Source organism: Danio rerio, chromosome 20 (genome assembly GCF_049306965.1).
Source record: "Danio rerio strain Tuebingen ecotype United States chromosome 20, GRCz12tu, whole genome shotgun sequence".
NCBI classification, from domain to species: Eukaryota; Metazoa; Chordata; class Actinopteri; order Cypriniformes; family Danionidae; genus Danio; species Danio rerio.
In genome coordinates this window covers 5,055,282-5,075,025 of record NC_133195.1, presented here as the reverse complement: position 1 = coordinate 5,075,025, position 19,744 = coordinate 5,055,282, and the positions used below count along the sequence as shown (strand labels likewise).

Here is a 19,744-nt window from a genome sequence, read left to right as displayed (position 1 = left end):
GTGGTGAGGACTGCAGAGAAGATTATCAGGTCCCCACTGCCTTCTCTGCAGACTATCTACCATCACAGAGTCCACAAGAGAACTGCCTCCATCCTGAAAGACCCCACTCATCCACAACACGGATTATTCACACTCCTACCCTCAGGGCGGAGGTATAGGAGTGTGAGATGCAGGACTGCCAGACTCAAGAACTCTTTCTTCCCATCAGCCATCAGACTTCTAAACAGATAACCAACGTACATAACAGTCTCTTTTTCTGCTCAGTACAACACTACATACTCCATCCCATTTTGCACTATTTTATTTATTTATTTATTTTTTGCACATAATTCAATTGCACTAGGCACTTTTTGCATAATAAGCACAATAAAAAAAATAAAAAATAAATAAATAAATAAAAACACTGTGCATTGTTTGCATCTGTTTCATTACTCAAATCAGGTTAAAATATTGTTTACTTTCATAGATATTTATATACTTACATTTTATAATCATACTTCAGTCACTTCTGTGTATATATGTGTATTTATGTGTATGTTGTGTATGACTTCACTGTGGACGGCAAAGTAAGAATCTCATTGTACAGGGAGACCTGTTTCCTTACTGTGCACATGACAATAAACAGTTGAATTGAATTGAATTGAATTGAATTGAAGCAAATATCCCTACCAAGTACAGTTTTCCGAACAACAGACTAATTAAGGACTATTTCCTTAAAATTCTTTATTTTTTTGTGAAGAAAAAGTACATACTGTACTTTTAAAGTGTATCAGTAGAGTATGCGAGCTTCAGCGCATACTACTTTCTCATTAACGAACCGTTCTGTTGCTTAGTTACATGCCCTGTCAATCATCTTGTCACATCATCCAAGTTTCTTTCACATTGATTCTCTGACCATATTGGAGATGCAGCAGCAGGTTAATCTGCCATCCGTGAGGCTTTCATGCAGAGAAATCTCCTCAGGTGTTGGCATAATTATGCATTCAGAAGTTAATGGCCAAACACATCTTTATAAAAGTTCACATTGATATTGCAGATGAAATATATTTTCCAGTAGGTTAGGTGTTTATTAACAGCCATTCAAACATCTTGACCAAAGCCTCTCCACTTAACTGTTAAGCCTGTTCATACTTTATGCTACAGCTCAGCCTATGCATGGAAGCATAGCCCTCGTCATGGCCGTCACGGATCTCCTAAAAAATGTAACTACACAGCGCAAGGCTCTTAGATTGTTTGGCTTGGTGGCGCTGACAAGTATGGGCGGGACCGAGAGCCGCGCAAGCCAGATGGAGCGATTGTTTTCAAATGTGGAGTCCCGTGAAGGAGCTCCGAATGGAAAGTTTTGTTTTGTGTTTACCTCATGGTAAAAGTTGTTACTCGTCCGTCAGTTCCTGCCTCAAAGTAAGTGAGTTTGAGCCACTTGTACATTAAGGAAGCGTTTAGAAAAAACAAAACACTAGCGAAGAAACTCGTCACAGAGGAACATAAACACCTACTGCCAACTAGCGTTTTGGAAGTGTTATTGCAGAGCAGCAGAAACAGCGCGCAGAAGTATGAATGCACAGCTATGTGCGTTGCATGCACCGTGGGTCACACCGATCACTTGATGCAAAAGTGTAAACCAGGCTTTATACTTTTGTGCGCTGTTTCTGTTGCTCTGCAATAACACTTGCAAATGGATAGCTGGCAGTAGGTGTTTATGTTCGCCTGTGTTGAGTTTCTTTGCTGGTCTTTGGTTTCTTCTGAATGCTACATTAATGAACAAGTGGCTCAAACTAGCTCATTTTGAGGCTGAAATCGGCGGATGTGCAAGAACTTTAATCATAAGGTAAACACAAAACAACAGTCTCCATCTGGAGCTCCTTCAGGGGACTCCACACTTGTAAACACTCGCTGAATCGGAAGGAGCTCCACTCCAAACTCGGAAACGAAGGGTTTGAATTTAATTAAAGGGCCATGAAACCCCCTCGTTTCAGCAGGGTGTTTTCACACCTCTACTTTGGAAAAAGTCAGAAAAGTGGGCGTGTCCAGCTCTGTTTAGCGGGTAGTGTCGGAGGAAGAATTATTCCGGAGTTATTCCGGAGTTATAAGAGTTATTCCGGTCACAAAATGCGGTAAAAACCCTACACGAGGTTAAAGTTTGGTTGTAGTGCTAACATGTTTGCACTCGGTGCAATGGTTAACTTAGTTCGATACGAACAAACTGAATAAACAAAGAGCACTGGTCGCTCACTTACCAAATCTGTAGAGACAGGACAATCACCAGCAACTAGAGCCGCGTCTTTATGAAGAGAAGACTACAAGCGAATCCGGATCTCAGCGTTTGCAGATGAGAACAGCTCTCAGGTAAACAATGTTCCTCCTTAGACACGTAAGTTATTGTTGTCGAGCGTCGCGTACACTGTTAATCCACACGTGAGACTGAGCTCTCACAGAGAGAAAATGAAAACGAAACTTAACTGCAGCAAACTATAAAAGCAACACTTCACGCTTGTTTTGCCAACACAACGTGGTGTGAGTGTCGTAAGCACTGTGACAGTAATGAATATTAATGAAGTTGCACAATAGAGCGCGCTGATTGGTTTGAACCAAGCCTTACTCATGCATTAATGCAGCACACTGTGAGACGTAATAAGACACACTCTGGCACAGACGTCCAGTCTGCACGCTGGAATACACGCTATTATGTCATGACCGCAGCTTCAAAAATTAGTTTCAAACCGGAAGTACGAATTTGCTTGAAATAACCCAAAAACAACCAATTTACACTCTTTAGTGAAATATAGGTGTCTTAATAGTGTTTTTAGCAGTGTGGGACACATATACAACTGTCAACAGCTCAAAAAATGTGTTTTAGTGTTTCGTGACCCTTTAAAGATTGCCAAAACAAACCTGCACAGATTAATTGTTCACCTAAAGAACAACAAAATGCCCTAGCAAAATAGTGTGACATTGTGGTTTCTCACCATTAAATGTGTGTGGTTTCTTCTTGTTTCCTTTTGTGTTCTCCATCACAGGACAACTACGGTTCTCAGTGTGTGTCCCAGCCTCCAACCCCGTCCCCTCTGTCCCCTAGCCCAGCTAGTCTGTCCTCTTATCAGGGGGACGACAGCGATAGCATTAGCAGCCCTGCCTGGCCAAAGAACCCCAGCAGCCCTGTAAGTGCCTCCTGCCCTTTTACCATCATCTCTTTGTTTTCCTGCTTCTTCTATGGTTTATAGGTCTCCTGTTTGATCCAGTTTCGACCACAGATATGATTTAATGAGACTCATTATGGCATTGAGGTGGCCACCACCAGGTGGTTATCCTGTCCCCAGTTTCTTTTCAGTAATATCCAGTGTTGAAGAAGCTATTTTAAAACTGTCACTCACTGCGCGCCTACAGTCTACTGTACTACTCAAAACATGAGAAATGTGAGTTATTGTCACAAATTTGAGTCCAAATGTTTGGAATATTAGGCAGTGTGGCTTTGGTGTCATTTAATTGTGGTTGTGACTACTGGCATATTGTAGTAACATGTAAGTGTCCAATAATTCTCATAACAGCATAAAAATATATTCAATTTATAAAATCAGGGCTCGAAATTAACCGTTTTTCTTGGTAGCACCAGTGCTCCTAACTTCAAAAATGTAGGCGCACCAGACAAAATTTAGTCGCATCCACGAATTATGAGCACTGTTACTACAAGTTTTAAATTACCCGATTTATTGCATTTGAAATCAACTCTAATTAAAACGAACAAATAAACAAAAATCTGCATGCGCTCACCGGCCTTCACGCACTGCTTCACGTGAATGAGATGAACTGAATTAATAATAACTGTGCTGTTCTCACGGGTGGTGTCTGATATTGCACAGATGATATTGACATATAACATGTTATTCGCATACGTCATCTTAATAGCAATATAAGCTGCAATATTAGACTCATCTCAGTGAATGCATGCTCTTTAGCGATAGTGAACGCAGTGTCAGTCGCACGACCAAAGTTATTATAGTTAACGAAAACGAACGAAAAAACAGAAACTAAAATGTAAAATAATTGTCGTTAACTGAAATAAAAACGAGAGTTTAAAAAAAAAAACTAGGACTAACTGAAACTGTATTGTGTACCTACAAAACTAACTGAAAATAACTAAAATTATAGCAAAAACCTCCTTTGTTTTCGTCTTTTTAAATGTATTTAATGCCTAATCTTACTGTAAGCCTTTTAGAAGTCAATCTATTTCTTCCGCGCTGCAGGTGTTTGACCCTTTCGCACCTCAGAGTCTGTACTCCTGCAGCCATTGGCCGGATCGAGCCGGCTCTCCTCCAGCCATCCTCGCTGTTGCTCCCGTGACAAAAACAACAAGTGGACATGACAGCAGAACAGTGACAGCATTAAATACAGAGACTTAAAATGATTACTTTAACACATTTGTGCCCAATAATGGGTTTTATTTCTGTAGCGCAATCGCCAACGTATCTTTTTAACCGGATCTTTTAAGTGAACCGGTTGAACTAGTTCACCAAATCGAACTGAATCATTTGAAACAATTCGCGTCTCCTGTAAGCACTTAGCCACAAACTACTTACTTTTTTAACAAGACTAATAACCCCTTTCGACTTAATATAATTCAATATATACTCTCACTCAGTTATTAAAACAGCAACGTTACACCGAGATCAAATTGAGAAGTGGTGAACCGATAATACGGCACATGCGGGATTCAGTGAAACAAACACAAACAGTACATGACAGCCTGCTGTGACTGAACTAAGCTTGAACAACTGCACCGTGGGTTAACCGAGGGATTAAATGAGAGGATCTGGTGAAAAACGTAAGTTTATGTCAACAGAGAATCGTAATGGAATTTAAATCAGTGAATCATGCTTGAGTTGGGTTGCAAAACTTTACTGTAAGACATTTTTCAGATCCTGGTGATGTTTTATCTGACTGAAATGACTATTGCGGACTACGTCATTTTGCCATGTTCAGTACAAACATCCGCGGTAAATATCTGAACCTCCCACCGCGGCTTTGTCTAACCTAAGAAGCAGCCTTGCACACATATTTTACTTAAGGCTGCTGTTGTGGGCTGTTATATTTGAGTTTGAGGATGGGTATGGTAGTGGTAGATGAAAGTGTTCATGTATCCTCTAAATGCAAGTTTCAAAAAATGTATGGTTGAGTTTTTATTATAAAATGTTTATTCTGTTGATTTTGAATCTTGCACCTACAAATGTCCTTATTTAAAAAAGTAAAACTAATACTCAAAGTACTAAAAACTAAAATAAAACTAAACAATTTTAAAATATAGAAACAAATAAAAACTAGTAGATCTGCCTCTAAAAACGAATAAAACCGAACCGAATTTGAAAACAAAAAGTCAAAACGAAATAAAAACTAAAACTAATGAAAAGTCCCAAACGATTATAACCTTGCGCACGACTGACAGCATCGTGATGATTAAATGAAGGATTGAATAACGTTAGAACATCTCGTGCTTAAAATGTTTAGATTCAGTGGCAAACACTGTTACCTGAAAACTCCGTCCCACCGGCTTTACGGTGAATGCTTTAGTCATTTTCATAGCAGATTTTAAACACTGGAAGTCTTTTATCCACTCTTCGAAAAGTGTAAATGCTGGATTGACATTCATTACATGATCACTGATCAGATGAAATGGGTCCAAATCAGCAACTAAACTTTATTTGCAGAAGAAACTGTCAGAACGGGACATATTGAGCAATGTAGAAACAAATTACACTTAGGGGGCTTTCACACCTACACTTTTGTTTTGGAACGTGTCTCGTTTGCCCAGTTAGCGCGGTTTGTTTGGCATATGTGAACAGGGCAATCGCACTCTGTTCCGCGCCAAAGTAATCGCTCCGAGATCGCTTAAATGAGGTGGTCTCGGCTTGATTGAAACGAACCCTGGACTGGTTCGATTGCAGTGAGAAAGCGATCCGATCTGAGCGCGGTTATATCACAGTGTTTTATGGATATGTAATAGGCTTACGGCTATATGAAGAGAGAATTATGAGTAGGGCGGGAAGTTTCGCGAGTCTCCGGAATTCCGCAAACGAGTGATGATCTCCCGGTAATCTCGCATCTCCGTCCCGGTCCTCAAATAAGCATCGTCGCGCACCCTTCTCACCCCTCCCCACCGCATCTCTCCTCAGACACGTCGCGCGTGCACCCTGTCAATCACCACCAAACCACCACCTCTCCTGACAGCTGAGTGGGACGCTGCAAAATAAACCCTGACACTCTGACCAATGTGAGGAGAGTTTACTCGCACGAGATTTGTTTTAGCTCTTTTGGTCCGATTAGAAACTTTGCAGTGTGAAAGCAAACCGCTCCAAGAGCAAAGAGCAACAATGTAGCAATTGTAATCTCTGTTTCAGAACAACTGAATCGATTCACAGGTGTGAAAGCTCCCTTAGTATAAAGAATGATGGTTTGACAGTATGTGTGTGGGGTGTGTCTGTGGCCATATATCTCACTCTCTTCTGTATCCATCTAACCATCCACCCCAGAAGCACAGCACAGTGAACATGACGAATGAGAAGATAACGCGGCTGTACGACATGGGCTGTGAGCCTGAGAGGAGGGCATGGGTGGACCGTTACATCGCCTTTATGGAGGAGAGGGGCACGCCGGTCCCTAACCTGCCTTCAGTGGGCAAGAAGCCGCTGGATCTGTGCCGCCTCTACCTCTGCGTTCGTGAAATCGGAGGCTTGGCTATGGTGAGTAAAGTTGGCAGGGCTCAGCTCGTCTGCGCTGTGAGAGCAGATGTGTGTTCGTGCTGAGGATTTAAAGAAGCAGAGCTTTGAAACACATGTTAAAGAGCGCAAAACCTCTGATGTCCTTCTACGTATGTGCCTCAGCCATCAATCACAGACATCAAAGAAACTGGAGTTCACTAAGAATACATTGTGCCTGCTTATGGTGCTATCTATTTCTACATGCTTTGGGTTGTTTTAGCAGCCCTATAGTAAGTATATTACCACTTGTGTAATTAAACCACAATAAAGAGATTAAAATAAAGAGTATTGTATATTAACAGCAATCAGTTGTTACATTTACAGTTTTCTAACATAATTTACTATTATGTATCAACCAGTTAAACTCTGCGGACCTGGTACCGGGTCCGTGGCGTCATCGACTTTCGCTTAAAGATTTAAAGGGCTAGCATTGCACCAAACCCCCGTAAGTGGTTTCGTATGAAAGTGTAGAATCTATATTTTATGCACATATGCATCACTTTGGTTTTTATTCTACTGTACAAAAGTTATTTACACTCAAATACACAGTATTTTGGATACCCGAGCTGGGTATTGTTCATTTTCATATTTTTCATATGGTTCATATATGACACATGTACAGGTTATAGCTCAAATGAAAGCTCTTGCCGGTGCTCATACGGTTCTAGCATTCTTTTTACTGAATTATATTCACATATCAAACAGTTGTTGAATGAATCGCGGTGTTTCCATGGCGCAGAAGTGTAAACAATACATTTATGATCAATAAGCAGCCCCAGATAGCACAGACAGCTGTCATCTCTTACCTTATGCTGTGCGCTTCAGGGCCATTCTTCTCTGTTTTTGAGGTGCATAAGTAATCCTTTTATATGTCTGACGTGGTCCAAACACAGTGAATTATGTTTGATCAAACAAAAGAATAGTGAAATATGAAAACAATGATCGATCCCTGTGGCTTGTACAGCACCTCTCATCAGTTGGAATACAACAACTTTTGCATAAAATATGGTAGAGACCTTTTTCTTTTTTCCTAGTATTATAGACATGTGCAGGAACCACCTAAATTAATTACAGCACGCTAAACCACACAGAACCTAAAAGGTACACTTTCAAATTTGAGTTTATAAAAAAAAATGCAAAAAGCGCCTCTTTTTTAGGTGTTTATTATAACACAGACGACATATACAGTTATTTTAAACACTTTCAATAGTGTTTTATAAAAATTCAAAGGGTTTTCTTTAAAATGATACCAAATTTTTGCATTTACACCTCTGCATGTGGATTTGGGAAGCTTTTATATTTGGGTAGGCAAAATCCAGGCGAAAATCCCAAAATAGCAGCAGAGTTGAACTGGTTAAATTAGGGCTACACTAAAACATTCAGCTGAACTTTCACTTCTCTAGCTGTAGCTTTGAGGTTAGCAAATGCATTTATTTGGTACAAAAGAAGTTGCGAAAAGATCAAATAATAACTAGAAGACCCCCCGCAGTATAACCAAAGACCCCCCCTGTTAAAGACCACTGCTTTAAACAAAGCCTTTGTTTACCTCCAGCTTTCTGTGGGTGGTAACAGCGCAATGCTAATTATTTCTAGCTAACAGCGATGTTGTTTGTGAATACCGCACATTCTATAATGAGGCTCATTTGCATAGAAAAGAGGTATGTTTATTTAAAAAACACAAACGCAATGGATTGCTTTTAGAAGTATGTAGCACCTGGTTATGCTAAAGTGTGAGTCGATCAGTCATAGGATGAGATGGAGGATTTGATTGTTTGTGGTGTGGTTTTTGATTGAGCATCTCTCCTCAAACAGGTAAATAAGAACAAGAAATGGAGAGAGCTGTCCACCCACTTGAATGTGGGGACGTCCAGCAGCTCGGCCAGCTCCCTTAAGAAACAGTATATCCAATACCTGTTTGCCTACGAGTGCAAGGTGGAGCGCGGAGAAGAACCTCCACCTGATGCGTTCGCTATGGGCGATGGCAAGAAGCAGCAACAGCAAGCCAAGATCCAGCCACCATCGCCTGGTAAAACATTTTTTGAATATCATTTTAGACAGAACACACAACTTTATATTAAAAACATAGTTTACCCCAAAATTAAAATGCATTAACCTCTTCAGCCAATTCAAGCTGTTTGGAGGGCAAAACAAGAATAACTACGAGTTGTACATCATTCATGGAGCTTAACTTTTTTTTTATATTATATAGCTAAAAAAAATGCTAATTTGTCAGTTTCTGTCTTTGTTGATATTAGTAGAAAAATTTGTGGTATAATATATATATATATATATATGTGTGTGTGTCTATGTATGTGTATATATATATATATATATATATATATATATATATATATATATATATATATATATATATATATGTTAAGGGTGAAACGATACCCGTATTTGTATTGAACCGTTTGGTACGTGACTTTCGGTTCTTTACGCATTAGAAACCGAACGACTAACATCTGAAAAGGTAAAGGAGAATAAGTACAAAGTATAATGTTTTCAGTGCAACAATGCTCAACATGGCATACCAAATGACGTGGCCGACAACATGCTGCCTTCCCGCTGTCATGTTAAACAGTTGATCATCACTTTTGAACTCAGAATATCACTTTATTAAAGCATGCGCTCATTAGCAATATTGCTGGCTTCTGTGTCAGTCTGCTCGTGCTGGCTCCGCCCCTGGACCCGACACAAAACAGCCAATGTCAATAGCCTGTTCACATATCAACACACCCGCCCACCTCCAAACACTACTCCAGGCACGCGCTACACTAGCTCGCAAAATGGCGAGTAACGTCAATGTAATCCCAGACATCCCAAGTTTCCCGAAAGTTTTGGGAGACTCCTGGATGCCCGCAAACGAATGACAATCTTCCGGAAATCGCACGTCTCAACCGCTACCAAATGAGTGGTGGAAAAAAAAACGCTAACTAAAAACTGCTAACTGCTACAATATTTTATTTGATTTTTATAAGCAGCATTTTGGTTTTGAGTATAAAGAAGGATTTGTTTTATTTGCTGCTAAGCAGAAACCCCGGAAGTATAGCTCTATCACTGTTTAAAGGAAAAGAAAAAAAAACTGCATCAAACTTTTATGATGTTAGCTTTAACACATTAAAAAATTAAAATTAGAGAAATCCTCTAAAACCGAACCGTGACACCACTGTGTCGTATTGAACCGAACCGTGATTTTTGTGAACCGTTACACCCCTAATATATATATATATATATATATATATATATATATATATATATATATAGAGAGAGAGAGAGAGAGAGAGAGAGAGAGAGAGAGAGAGAGAGAGAGAGGGGATGAAAATTTGTATTAATGTGCGTAAAGAAGCCTAGGAAAGTGCATGTTATAAACTCTGCAGGGTGCCCAAACTTTTGCAGACGCCATTTTTTTGTTTTCTGTTATTTTGAAAGTGTAAATGAGGGAAATAAAATCTTTTTTTGGCATATTAAAAGAATGTCTAATCTGTAATTTGATTGCCTTTGGAGATTTTTCCATCTTTCCTTGGCTTCTTTACGCACATTAATACAAATTTTTACCTGGGGTGCCCAATCTTTCGATCCCCACTGTGTATATTAGGCATGGGCCGGTATAAGATTCTGACGGTGTAATAACCTTGGATAAAAAATATCACAGTATTACGATATTGTGATTACTTCCCTAAAATATATTATTTTTAAATGTCTGGTTTAAAAACTAGAACTTTTTCCCCCTTTTGAACACAATGTATCGTATTTTGAGAAACATTTCAAATATTATGTGACAGTAAACATGTCAGGCTGAATATTTCAAATGAATCACTGACTTCTGCTGTCTTCATCTGTTTCAAAAACACTGATTTCTTTACAATTTAAAACAGCATCTTTGGATATCTTTTTTGCTGGACATACTGTTGTCCGAAAATAAAACTGCAGTAAACACTGTAAATAAAAAATCTTACACATACCTTATGAATGACATAGCAGACAATTTGGCGGTTTTAAAACCTTTAATTTTCCAAACCGCGGTATACCTTGAAAACCGCTATCATCCCATGCCAAATATATATATATAATGAAAGCACCTGGTAACTATTTACTTGAGGAATTTCTTTCATCAGATACTGTTTTACTTTTACTCGAGTTACTTTTAAGATTGTTACTTTTACTTTAGTAAAAATGTTTGCACGTACTTGTGCTTTTACTTGATTATAGATAGAAGTAGGGCAAGGCAGTGGAGCAGTGGGTAGTAGCACGTTCGCCTCACAGCAAGAAGGTCGCTGGGTCGCTGGTTCGAACTTCAGCTCAGTTGGCGTTTCTGTGTGGAGTTTGCATGTTCTCCCTTCCTTCGCGTGGGTTTCCTCCGGGTGCTCCGGTTTCCCCTACAGTCCAAAGACATGCGGTACAGGTGAATAGGGTAGGCTAAATTGTCCGTAGTGTATGAGAGTGTGTGTGAATGTGTGTGTGGATGTTTCCCAGAGATGGGTTGCGGCTGGAAGGGCATCCGCTGCGTAAAAACTTGCTGAATAAGTTGGCGGTTCATTCCGCTGTGGCGAGCCCGTATTAATAAAGGGACAAAGCCGACAAGAAAATGAATGAATGAATAGATAGTAGTATAGAAGTTTAATATGATGGATTATTTAGATTGATCATTTCGTTGGGCGTGCAGTGGCAGGTATTTAAACGTTTCTGTCATCTCGCATCATGTTAGGTGCAGACAGCCAAATTGCTTGTCGCTGGAATCTTGTTGTCACTTGTTGTTTGGACACAGGGTTTGGTTGGCTCTTTAAAATAATCCAGTAAAATTCAGGTCTTCCTGTGCAAAAAACAAGCACTTAGTTTTACCCGGCGACTGTTTCAGTAGCATGGTGTCAAATTTTGCATGGAGGAAAAAAAAGGTGAAATGATCTTCCCTCAATTACATTTCTGTAACAATGACATTCTAGAAGCTCAGAAGTGTAATATAAGTCTGCCGTTGCCAGATCTGTCTACATTACTCGCATGTCGCCGTGGTCTGCCTGCCCTATAATGAATTCAGAGCAGCTCCAGACGGAGCTATAAATATCTGACAGGTGATTGAGTCAAAGTGAGACGGACGGACGAGGGGGGGAAAGGGTGAGAAATAGAGCTGTCAGGCTGCTGGCTTAAGGATTTCCGTCTCCCCCCACCCAACCCCTTCCTAAGGCTAATGACTGATGATGTCACTGGAAAAGAGAGAGAGAGAGAGAGAGAGAGAGAGAGAGAGAGAGCTGTCAAGCGGCAGGGGAGGGATTCCCTCTGAGAAGATTAATGGGGGAGGAGTGTGGGATAAAAACAAAAGTGACCTCAGCCTGACCCCTCTCTCAAAGCAGACCAGTGAGCCAGCACTTTTCCCTCTCTCTCGCCCTCTCCGACTCTCAGAATATGCGTAAGGTCATTGGCGGTCACACTGACTGGAAGTGTTACAGCACATCGCCATGTATTGTTTACTTCCAGCGCTGAAAGACGATTTTGTGGCTCTGGCAGCAGATCAAGGACATGTAAAGCAGACACTCTTTCATTCCCTCCTTCTTTCATTCTACCCCGAATCTTTCCTTTCTTTCTTTCTTTTTTGTTCCCTGCGCTGAAGTCTTTTGAAGTACCTTTTACAGCTCTGAGCTGCGGAGGAAAATGCAAATTGGTTTTATTACTTTGCATCAACCGAGCCGTAGAAATTTCAGACGTTATTAGGAGGGTGTCCTTTTATGCCATCGCATTTCTATGGAAATTAATAACCAGTTGTATTCAAATGTTATTGGATTATGGAAATGCGGTCTGGGGATTGCAAGATTTGGGGCTTCTCTCCCTGGAGCTCGTGGAGAAGTGATTAGGACATTGTCGTTGGCTTGTAGATTTATAGAAATACCGTTTAGCCACAATGGGAATATTAATGCTTTAAAAAGAGTTTTGAAATATTACACTAGATGTTTTATTAATGATGGTATATTATTTACATTTTGGAAGCTCTTTGCATTATGATGGCCGAAATCAGTTTTGATTGAAGAAATCCTAACGGCCGTGCGATTTAATCGTATTTTGTCAGTAAAGCGGGTTCTGGTGAAGCATGTGCGTTCAAATTGACTACACGCAAGTCATAGTTCACTAAGTATGGAGCCAGATCAAAAATAATACATTTACTAAAGACAATTCACAGCACAAAACACAAATTGCAAACGCAGAAATGCTATTCGTAATTTCTAAACACAATTCGTAAATACACAAGTCCAATTTGTCGATTCAAAACAGTTCGTAAATACACATAAGCAATTAAAACACAAATACAATTTGTAAATTCATAACACATTTCGGGTGACGCAGTGGCGCAGTAGGTAGTGCTGTCGCCTCACAGCAAGTAGGTCGCTGGTTCGAGCCTCGGCTGGGTCAGTTGGTATTTCTGTGTGGAGTTTGCAGGTTCTCCCTGCGTTCGCTTGGGTTTCCTCCGGGTGCTCTGGTTTCCCGCACTTTCCAAAGACATGCGGTATATGTTGGGTTGGCTAAATTGTCCGTAGTGTTTGAGTGTGTGTGTGGATGTTTCCTAGAGATGGATTGCGGCTGGAAGGGCATCCGCTGCATAAGAACGTGCTGGATAAGTTGGCGGTTCATTCCGCTGTGGCGACCCCGGATTTATAAATGGACTAAGCCGACAAGAAAATGAATGAATGAAAACACAATTCGTAAATACATAAGTGCAATTAATAAATTAAAAACAATTCGTAAATACACAAATACAGATTGTAAATACATAAACACAATTAATATTTCAAACACAAATTGTAAATACAAAAGTGCAATTTGTAATTCAACACAAGATTCATAAATACACTAATATACTTCATACATGCAATTTCTAAATTTTAATTATAAATCGTAAATACACAAATGCAATTCGTAAATTAAAACACAGTTCGTAAATGTACAAATACTATTTGTAAATTCAAAAGAAAATTCACAGATACTCAACTCCAAATTTCAAATTATGTCAATTTCAAAACACAATTCGGAAATACTCAAACTATTTTTTAATGCACAAATACAATTTGTAAATTCAAAGCACAATTTGTAAATATACAAATACAAATTGTAAATACATAAACACAATTCATAATTCGAAACACAATTTGTAAATACAAAAATATAATTCGTAATTTAAAACAAGATTCAAAAATACACTAATACACTTCACAAATGCAAAAATACAATTCATAAATCGTAAATACACAAATACAATTCATAATTTAAAACACAATTAGTAAATGCACAAATACTATTTGTAAATAAAAAAAAAAACAATCAGATACACAACTCCAATTTGTAGATTCAAATCAATTTACACAAATACAACTCGGAAATTCAAAACACAATTCGGAAATATGTAAATACAATTTAAAATTTCAAATAATTCATAAATACAAAAATAAAATTTGTAAATTCAAAACAAATCTAAAATACATAAATACAAATCGTAAATTCAAGACACAATTCGTTTATATATAAAAATACAATTTTAAAATGTAAAATTATTCGGAAATACACAAATACAATTCAGAAATTCAAAACAATATTCCACCACTTTATATATGACCACCTTTTAGTCATATCACATATTAAGGTGAATTTTATACAAAATGATGGTGTACACAACAGTCTCTGGACTTGCTGCATCACAGACATTAATATTTGCATCAATATTTGAGAGCTGTGAGGCCGGTGTTTAGCCGATGAAAGTAAATCCATATAATGGTACGGTGTTTGACAGCAAAGTTTTTGGTGCGCTACTGCCACCTCTGGTTGTCGATGATGCCAACCGAAACTTGCTTGATGGACAGATGACTGATGGAGAGGAGTTTCTGAACCAGGATTCCTTGTGACCATAGCTCGAGAAGTACATGTTAAGATGCAGTAACTTTATTTCTGATGATTTACACATATAATATAATGCTTATTCCAAAATATTTCCCTTTACTATAAATTACTATAGTATTTTAAATGTGTAACAGCTGGTTATGTACTAGCTTGGTGATCGCTTGATTCACGTGATACTATAATGTGTTTCTGTTTAGTACAGCATATTATTTACAGTCAATAACTGAACAGAACCATTATGCCTCATATGTTTCATTGACAGTTTTATTGATCTCAAAGATATTGATTTGGATTTAAGTTGCTTCGAACTAAAAATGGAAATTGTAAAAATAGCTTAGATGTAGCTAAGCTACTTTTGCCATGTAGCTTTTAGCTTAGCTTGCTACATTTTCCATCTTGTAGCTTTTAGTGTAGTTAAGCTACATTTTAAGTAGAGTAGCTAATAGCTTAGCTACATTTTTCAAGTAGCTTGCCCAACACTATTGAAATGTGTATAAATATATATTTATTCCATTTCAATATTAATAGGGTATATGCCGAGCTAGTGTTTATCCCATACTGATAAACATCTGGTGACCTGTTATTGTGAGTTTTTTTCCTTTTTATACGGTTCCTTTTACCGCATCGATGTTGTGATGTAATTAAGATACAATCAGTTAAACAGACTTTGGCATTATTTAGTTACTCAAGCGTAAAACAAGACAAAAAGACGTTTACTCGCACGCACCCGTCAGAATCGGCAGGATAGCGCAGAAGCTCCACTGAATATACTGGGGTAAATTAAATGTTCATATTTAAAGACATGGCGGGGAAATGTAATTTAATGCGGTGCTTCTTGTACAATCTGAGTCCAGTTTATATCAGATATCACTCAGCCAGTGGAGATCGCTGATTTTTAAAGATAACAGATCTTAAACGCGTCAATTTTGCATTAGCATACAGTTAACCGGAAGCGATTAACCCAGGTTACAGGCAAATTAAAAGTCCTATTAGCATGCTTTGCCATATACCCTATTTCGGTACTGAATAATATGCAAATGTGTATACGATTTATTTACAACATGGTTTGTAATGTTTTCTTTCTTTTAGTAGATTCTATCATATGAAAGACTTGCTTTGTTTACCAAACAAGTGCATCTAATTGTGTTTGTATTGTAAACCTTATTTACAAGCTAAAAGGTGATTCTTTTTTAGTAACCCCACACAAATCCTTAATTTTTTTACTAAATTACACAGAATTCGCAAGAACGCTTGACATGGCGAATCCTGGCATGTGACTATTGTTACGTCTATGCCTAAACAGTACATTTGCTCAGCCCTGATGTACTCCTTTTCTATCTGTCCAACAGCAAACTCAGGCTCTCTTCAGGGGCCGCAGACTCCTCAATCTACAGGCAGCAGCACCATGACAGAGATGCCAGGGGACCTAAAGCCGCCAACACCCGCTACCACACCGCACGGACAAGTCACCCCTCAGCCTGCCGTCAGGTTGGCGGAATTCATGGATTATATTGAAGTATCTCATGAATTCGTTTGCGTGTATTGATTTGTTTTGTCCTTGTTTGCTACTTTAGAAACAGTGGTATTAGCGTGCAAGATCCGTTCTCAGAAGGCAGTGACCCAGCCTTTCAGAAGCGAGGTCCCATGCATGGAGGCAGCGGAGATGCTACCTCTAGAATGCAGTTTGACACTAGTAAGGATCCCTTCGGAGCTGCTAGGAAAGGTATGATGTTGTGGTTGATAGATTGGACAGTTGTTGTTTTTTTTCAGCTGCTCACTGCTGCCTCACTGTGCTCAGTTTATTAAAGCCACATGTTCAGGATTTATTGAGCACGGCTGCCATCTAGTGTCTGCAGGGTAAAAGCAGCAGGAATTCAATTGATCTTGTTTACTTGCTACGCTGTAAAAAGCAGAGGTGTAAAGAGTACCTGAAAACTATACTTGAGTAAAAGTAGAGATACCTTACTGTAACAATTACTACATTACAAGTCACTCAAGACTTGAGTAAAAGTATTAAAGTACGGAACCCCGGAAGGGACGTAGTGGAGGAGAAAAAAATTGGCTGAGTAAAAAAAAATAATGGGTAAAAGAAAAAAAATTGGTGGGAGGAAAATATATATTTCTAAGTTTTTGCGTTCTCTCACAAAGTTTTGCGTTCCCTCGCAAAGATGTTTTGCGTTCTCTCGCAAAGTTTTGCGTTATCTGATGTTTTGCGTTCCCTCGCAAAGATGTTTTGCGTTCCCTCGCAAAGATGTTTTGCGTTCTCTCACAAAACTGTTTCTCCACAAACACTTCCCGTTCACTGCACTCACGTAAACCCTCCCGTTTTTGCTGAAATTCTCCCATATTTTATCATTCTATCCCACTTTCTTTACATTACTGTGCGCTGATCGTCGCCTTTCACTTTGCAACCTCTGAACCAGTGAATGCATGTTTAAGCGCTGACTGACAGACGCGCTTCGTACAATAAACTGATCCCAGATCATCGTCTGTACGCGCCATTTAAAGGGACACTTCTGTTATCAAACAAGTGAGCAGCAAATGAATCTCATGTTTTGTTTAGTTTGATAACAGAGGTGTCTCTGTAAGAATGCACAGATCTATAATGAAAGCAGTCCATTACTTTAGAAACTGTTTGTGCTCATTTAAGAGTAAATAAGCTGTTTAAAATAAAACATGCGGAGAGGACGGAGATGTTTCATATTATTCAGTGTATTTGTCTGTTTAAACATACACCCGCTCCTCTGTAAATGGCGTGTACAGACGCTGATCTGGGATCAGTTTATTGTAAGCGCGTCAGTCAGCGCTTACACATGCATTCACTGGTTCAGAGGTAGCATATGCACAGTAATGTAAAGAAAGTGGGGTAGAATGGTAAAATACGGGAATATTATATATAAAACATCTTTGCGAGAGAACGCAAAACATCTTTGCGAGATAACGCAAAACTTTGCGAGGGAACGCAAAACATCTTTGCGAGATAACGCAAAACATCTTTGCGAGGGAACGCAAAACTTTGCGAGAGAACGCAAAAACTTAGAAATATATATTTTCCTCCCACCCATTTTTTTTTTTCACCCATTATTTTTTTTTCACCCAGCCAATTTTTTTTTCCTCCACTACGTCCCTTCCGGGGTTCCGTATTAAAGTATCCGATTTTAAAAGAACTTACTTTACTCATACTGAATGTAGGCTCAAAGAACACCAAGAAAGGCTTTTTTTCTTAATATAGTTAAATATAAAAGTTAATAATATAAAAGTTAAATCGAACACCTCAATGTTTCAAAATGGCAGAACAAAATAGATACAAAAAAATAGAAGAAAAAGTCTCTAACTCAAATGTTAAAAAAGGCAATAAAAAATAAAATAAATCAATAAATAAAAATAAATAAAATAAATTAGTAAAAAAAATCAGAGCTGACTTTTATGTGATTCACCTCTCAGTCTCAAAGGGGGGCAATACTTTTACATACCTGTCAACATTGGGATGTGAAAATAAAGGATATGCCCACCATTATAAGGGATTCCCCCAACACCCCCACCCCCACCCCCCTTAAAAAAACCCCAAATTACTAAATAGGTTCATTTGCAACTGTTTTATTGTAAATAAACAGTTAAATAGTCAGTAATATGTATTAAAGTTATTATTGGTCCCACTTTATATTAAGTGTCCCTAACTACTATGTACTTAAATAAAAAAAATAAATACAATGTACTTACTTTTGCAGTATAATGTATTTGAGAACACTTGTGGTGCTTTTGAGTTGGGATAGAGGTTGGGTTATGGACAGGTTTGGTGGTATGGGTAGGTTTAAGGGTGGGTTAAGGTGTATGGGATGGTCAACAGTGTATTTACAAATGTAATTACAAAAGTTAATAAGTACACAGTAAATACATGTATTTACGCAATAAGTACATTGCAACAAACTATTAATTCCTATGTAAGTACATAGTAGTTAAGGCCACTTAATATAAAGTGGGACCTTATTATTAACAAAAGAAAAATAAATATATACATTAGCAGCAAATACATTAGCAAACAGATCAGCTTATTAAAATTAATAGCTATAATGAAGTAGAATCAAGCTATCAAATCTCATTAGCCGTTTCTCCACTGTAAAACTTACACATTCTGATTAAAGAGCAACGAATTAACCTCTTATTTATTAAGATATCTTTATTACATTAAATAATAGGTGTCACTTTAAAAATGCACACATCTAACGTTATAATAAAAGCATTTGACGCTTTCCTAACGTTTTATGCTCATTTAACACACAAATAGTTGTTTTTTGGAAAAAAAAAAAACACCATGATCGAAATCCTTATATGTTATTATTATTAATTATATGTATATGTCTGTTTAAACATGCACCCAAAATCCAGACTTTCTCTCCGCTTCAAATCGCGTGTACAGAATTCGTTTGGGAAACAGCGTCTGTTTATCACTATGGAGCACGTCAGCGAACAGTCATGCACCATAATATGATTGTTTTGGGGATCGTATAGGATGGGCCACGGCACCTGTAATCAAAAGGAAATGGAATCGCGCCGTTTTTAATATTTATTTATAAGTGTTTTCATTCCTAAACAAAGCGAAAGCACAGAAGACTCAACGTTCTGCTGAATGAATTTTTTATTGGCCTACATTAGTAACTAGGGATGTAACGGTATCAGAATTTCACGGTACGATAATACCTCGGTATGAATGGCACGGTACGGTATTTATTGAATAATTTACAGGAAAAACAAAACTAATGAAAAGACTTGAAAAAAAGTGCCAAAAGTGTTTGTTTACCTTAGCACTAAACATATCAATGACATACAAATTAGCCATCTATCTGTAAGTTTGGAAACAGGAACTTCAATTTTTCAATTTTAATAACAAAAAACTATTAAACCATATTAAAAAATAAAGCTTCAATTTAGTATTGTTGAAAACTCATCACATTTAATCACTCACTCACTTAGATAGAGATGGGTTATTTAAGGAAAATGATCATATAACTATAATCTGGTAAAAGCTGTGATGTCTGGGCATGTGCTCTGCAACAGAAAAAAAACCCCTCTCATTTGGGACTGAGGTTTCTGGGACAGAGAGATATGATTTAGCC

The 19,744-nt window shown here is 38.2% G+C and overlaps 1 protein-coding gene across 25 annotated transcripts in view; it reads left to right on the top strand.

Annotated features, from left to right (window-relative positions):
• The window catches only part of arid1b (AT-rich interactive domain 1B), a 160,650-nt gene that overhangs the window by 128,486 nt on the left and 12,420 nt on the right, over positions 1 to 19,744 (top strand). For 17 of the 25 annotated variants that reach the window (XR_012395656.1, NM_001346215.1, NM_001346214.1 and 14 more), the window contains 5 exon segments: positions 3,018 to 3,158; positions 6,522 to 6,731; positions 8,562 to 8,775; positions 15,980 to 16,118; positions 16,205 to 16,353. Coding sequence is in view for 24 of the 25 variants with exons in the window: in NM_001346215.1 (NP_001333144.1) it covers positions 3,018 to 3,158; positions 6,522 to 6,731; positions 8,562 to 8,775; positions 15,980 to 16,118; positions 16,205 to 16,353 (853 nt within the window). In the remaining variant the exon portion in view is untranslated. 25 annotated transcript variants of the gene reach the window in all.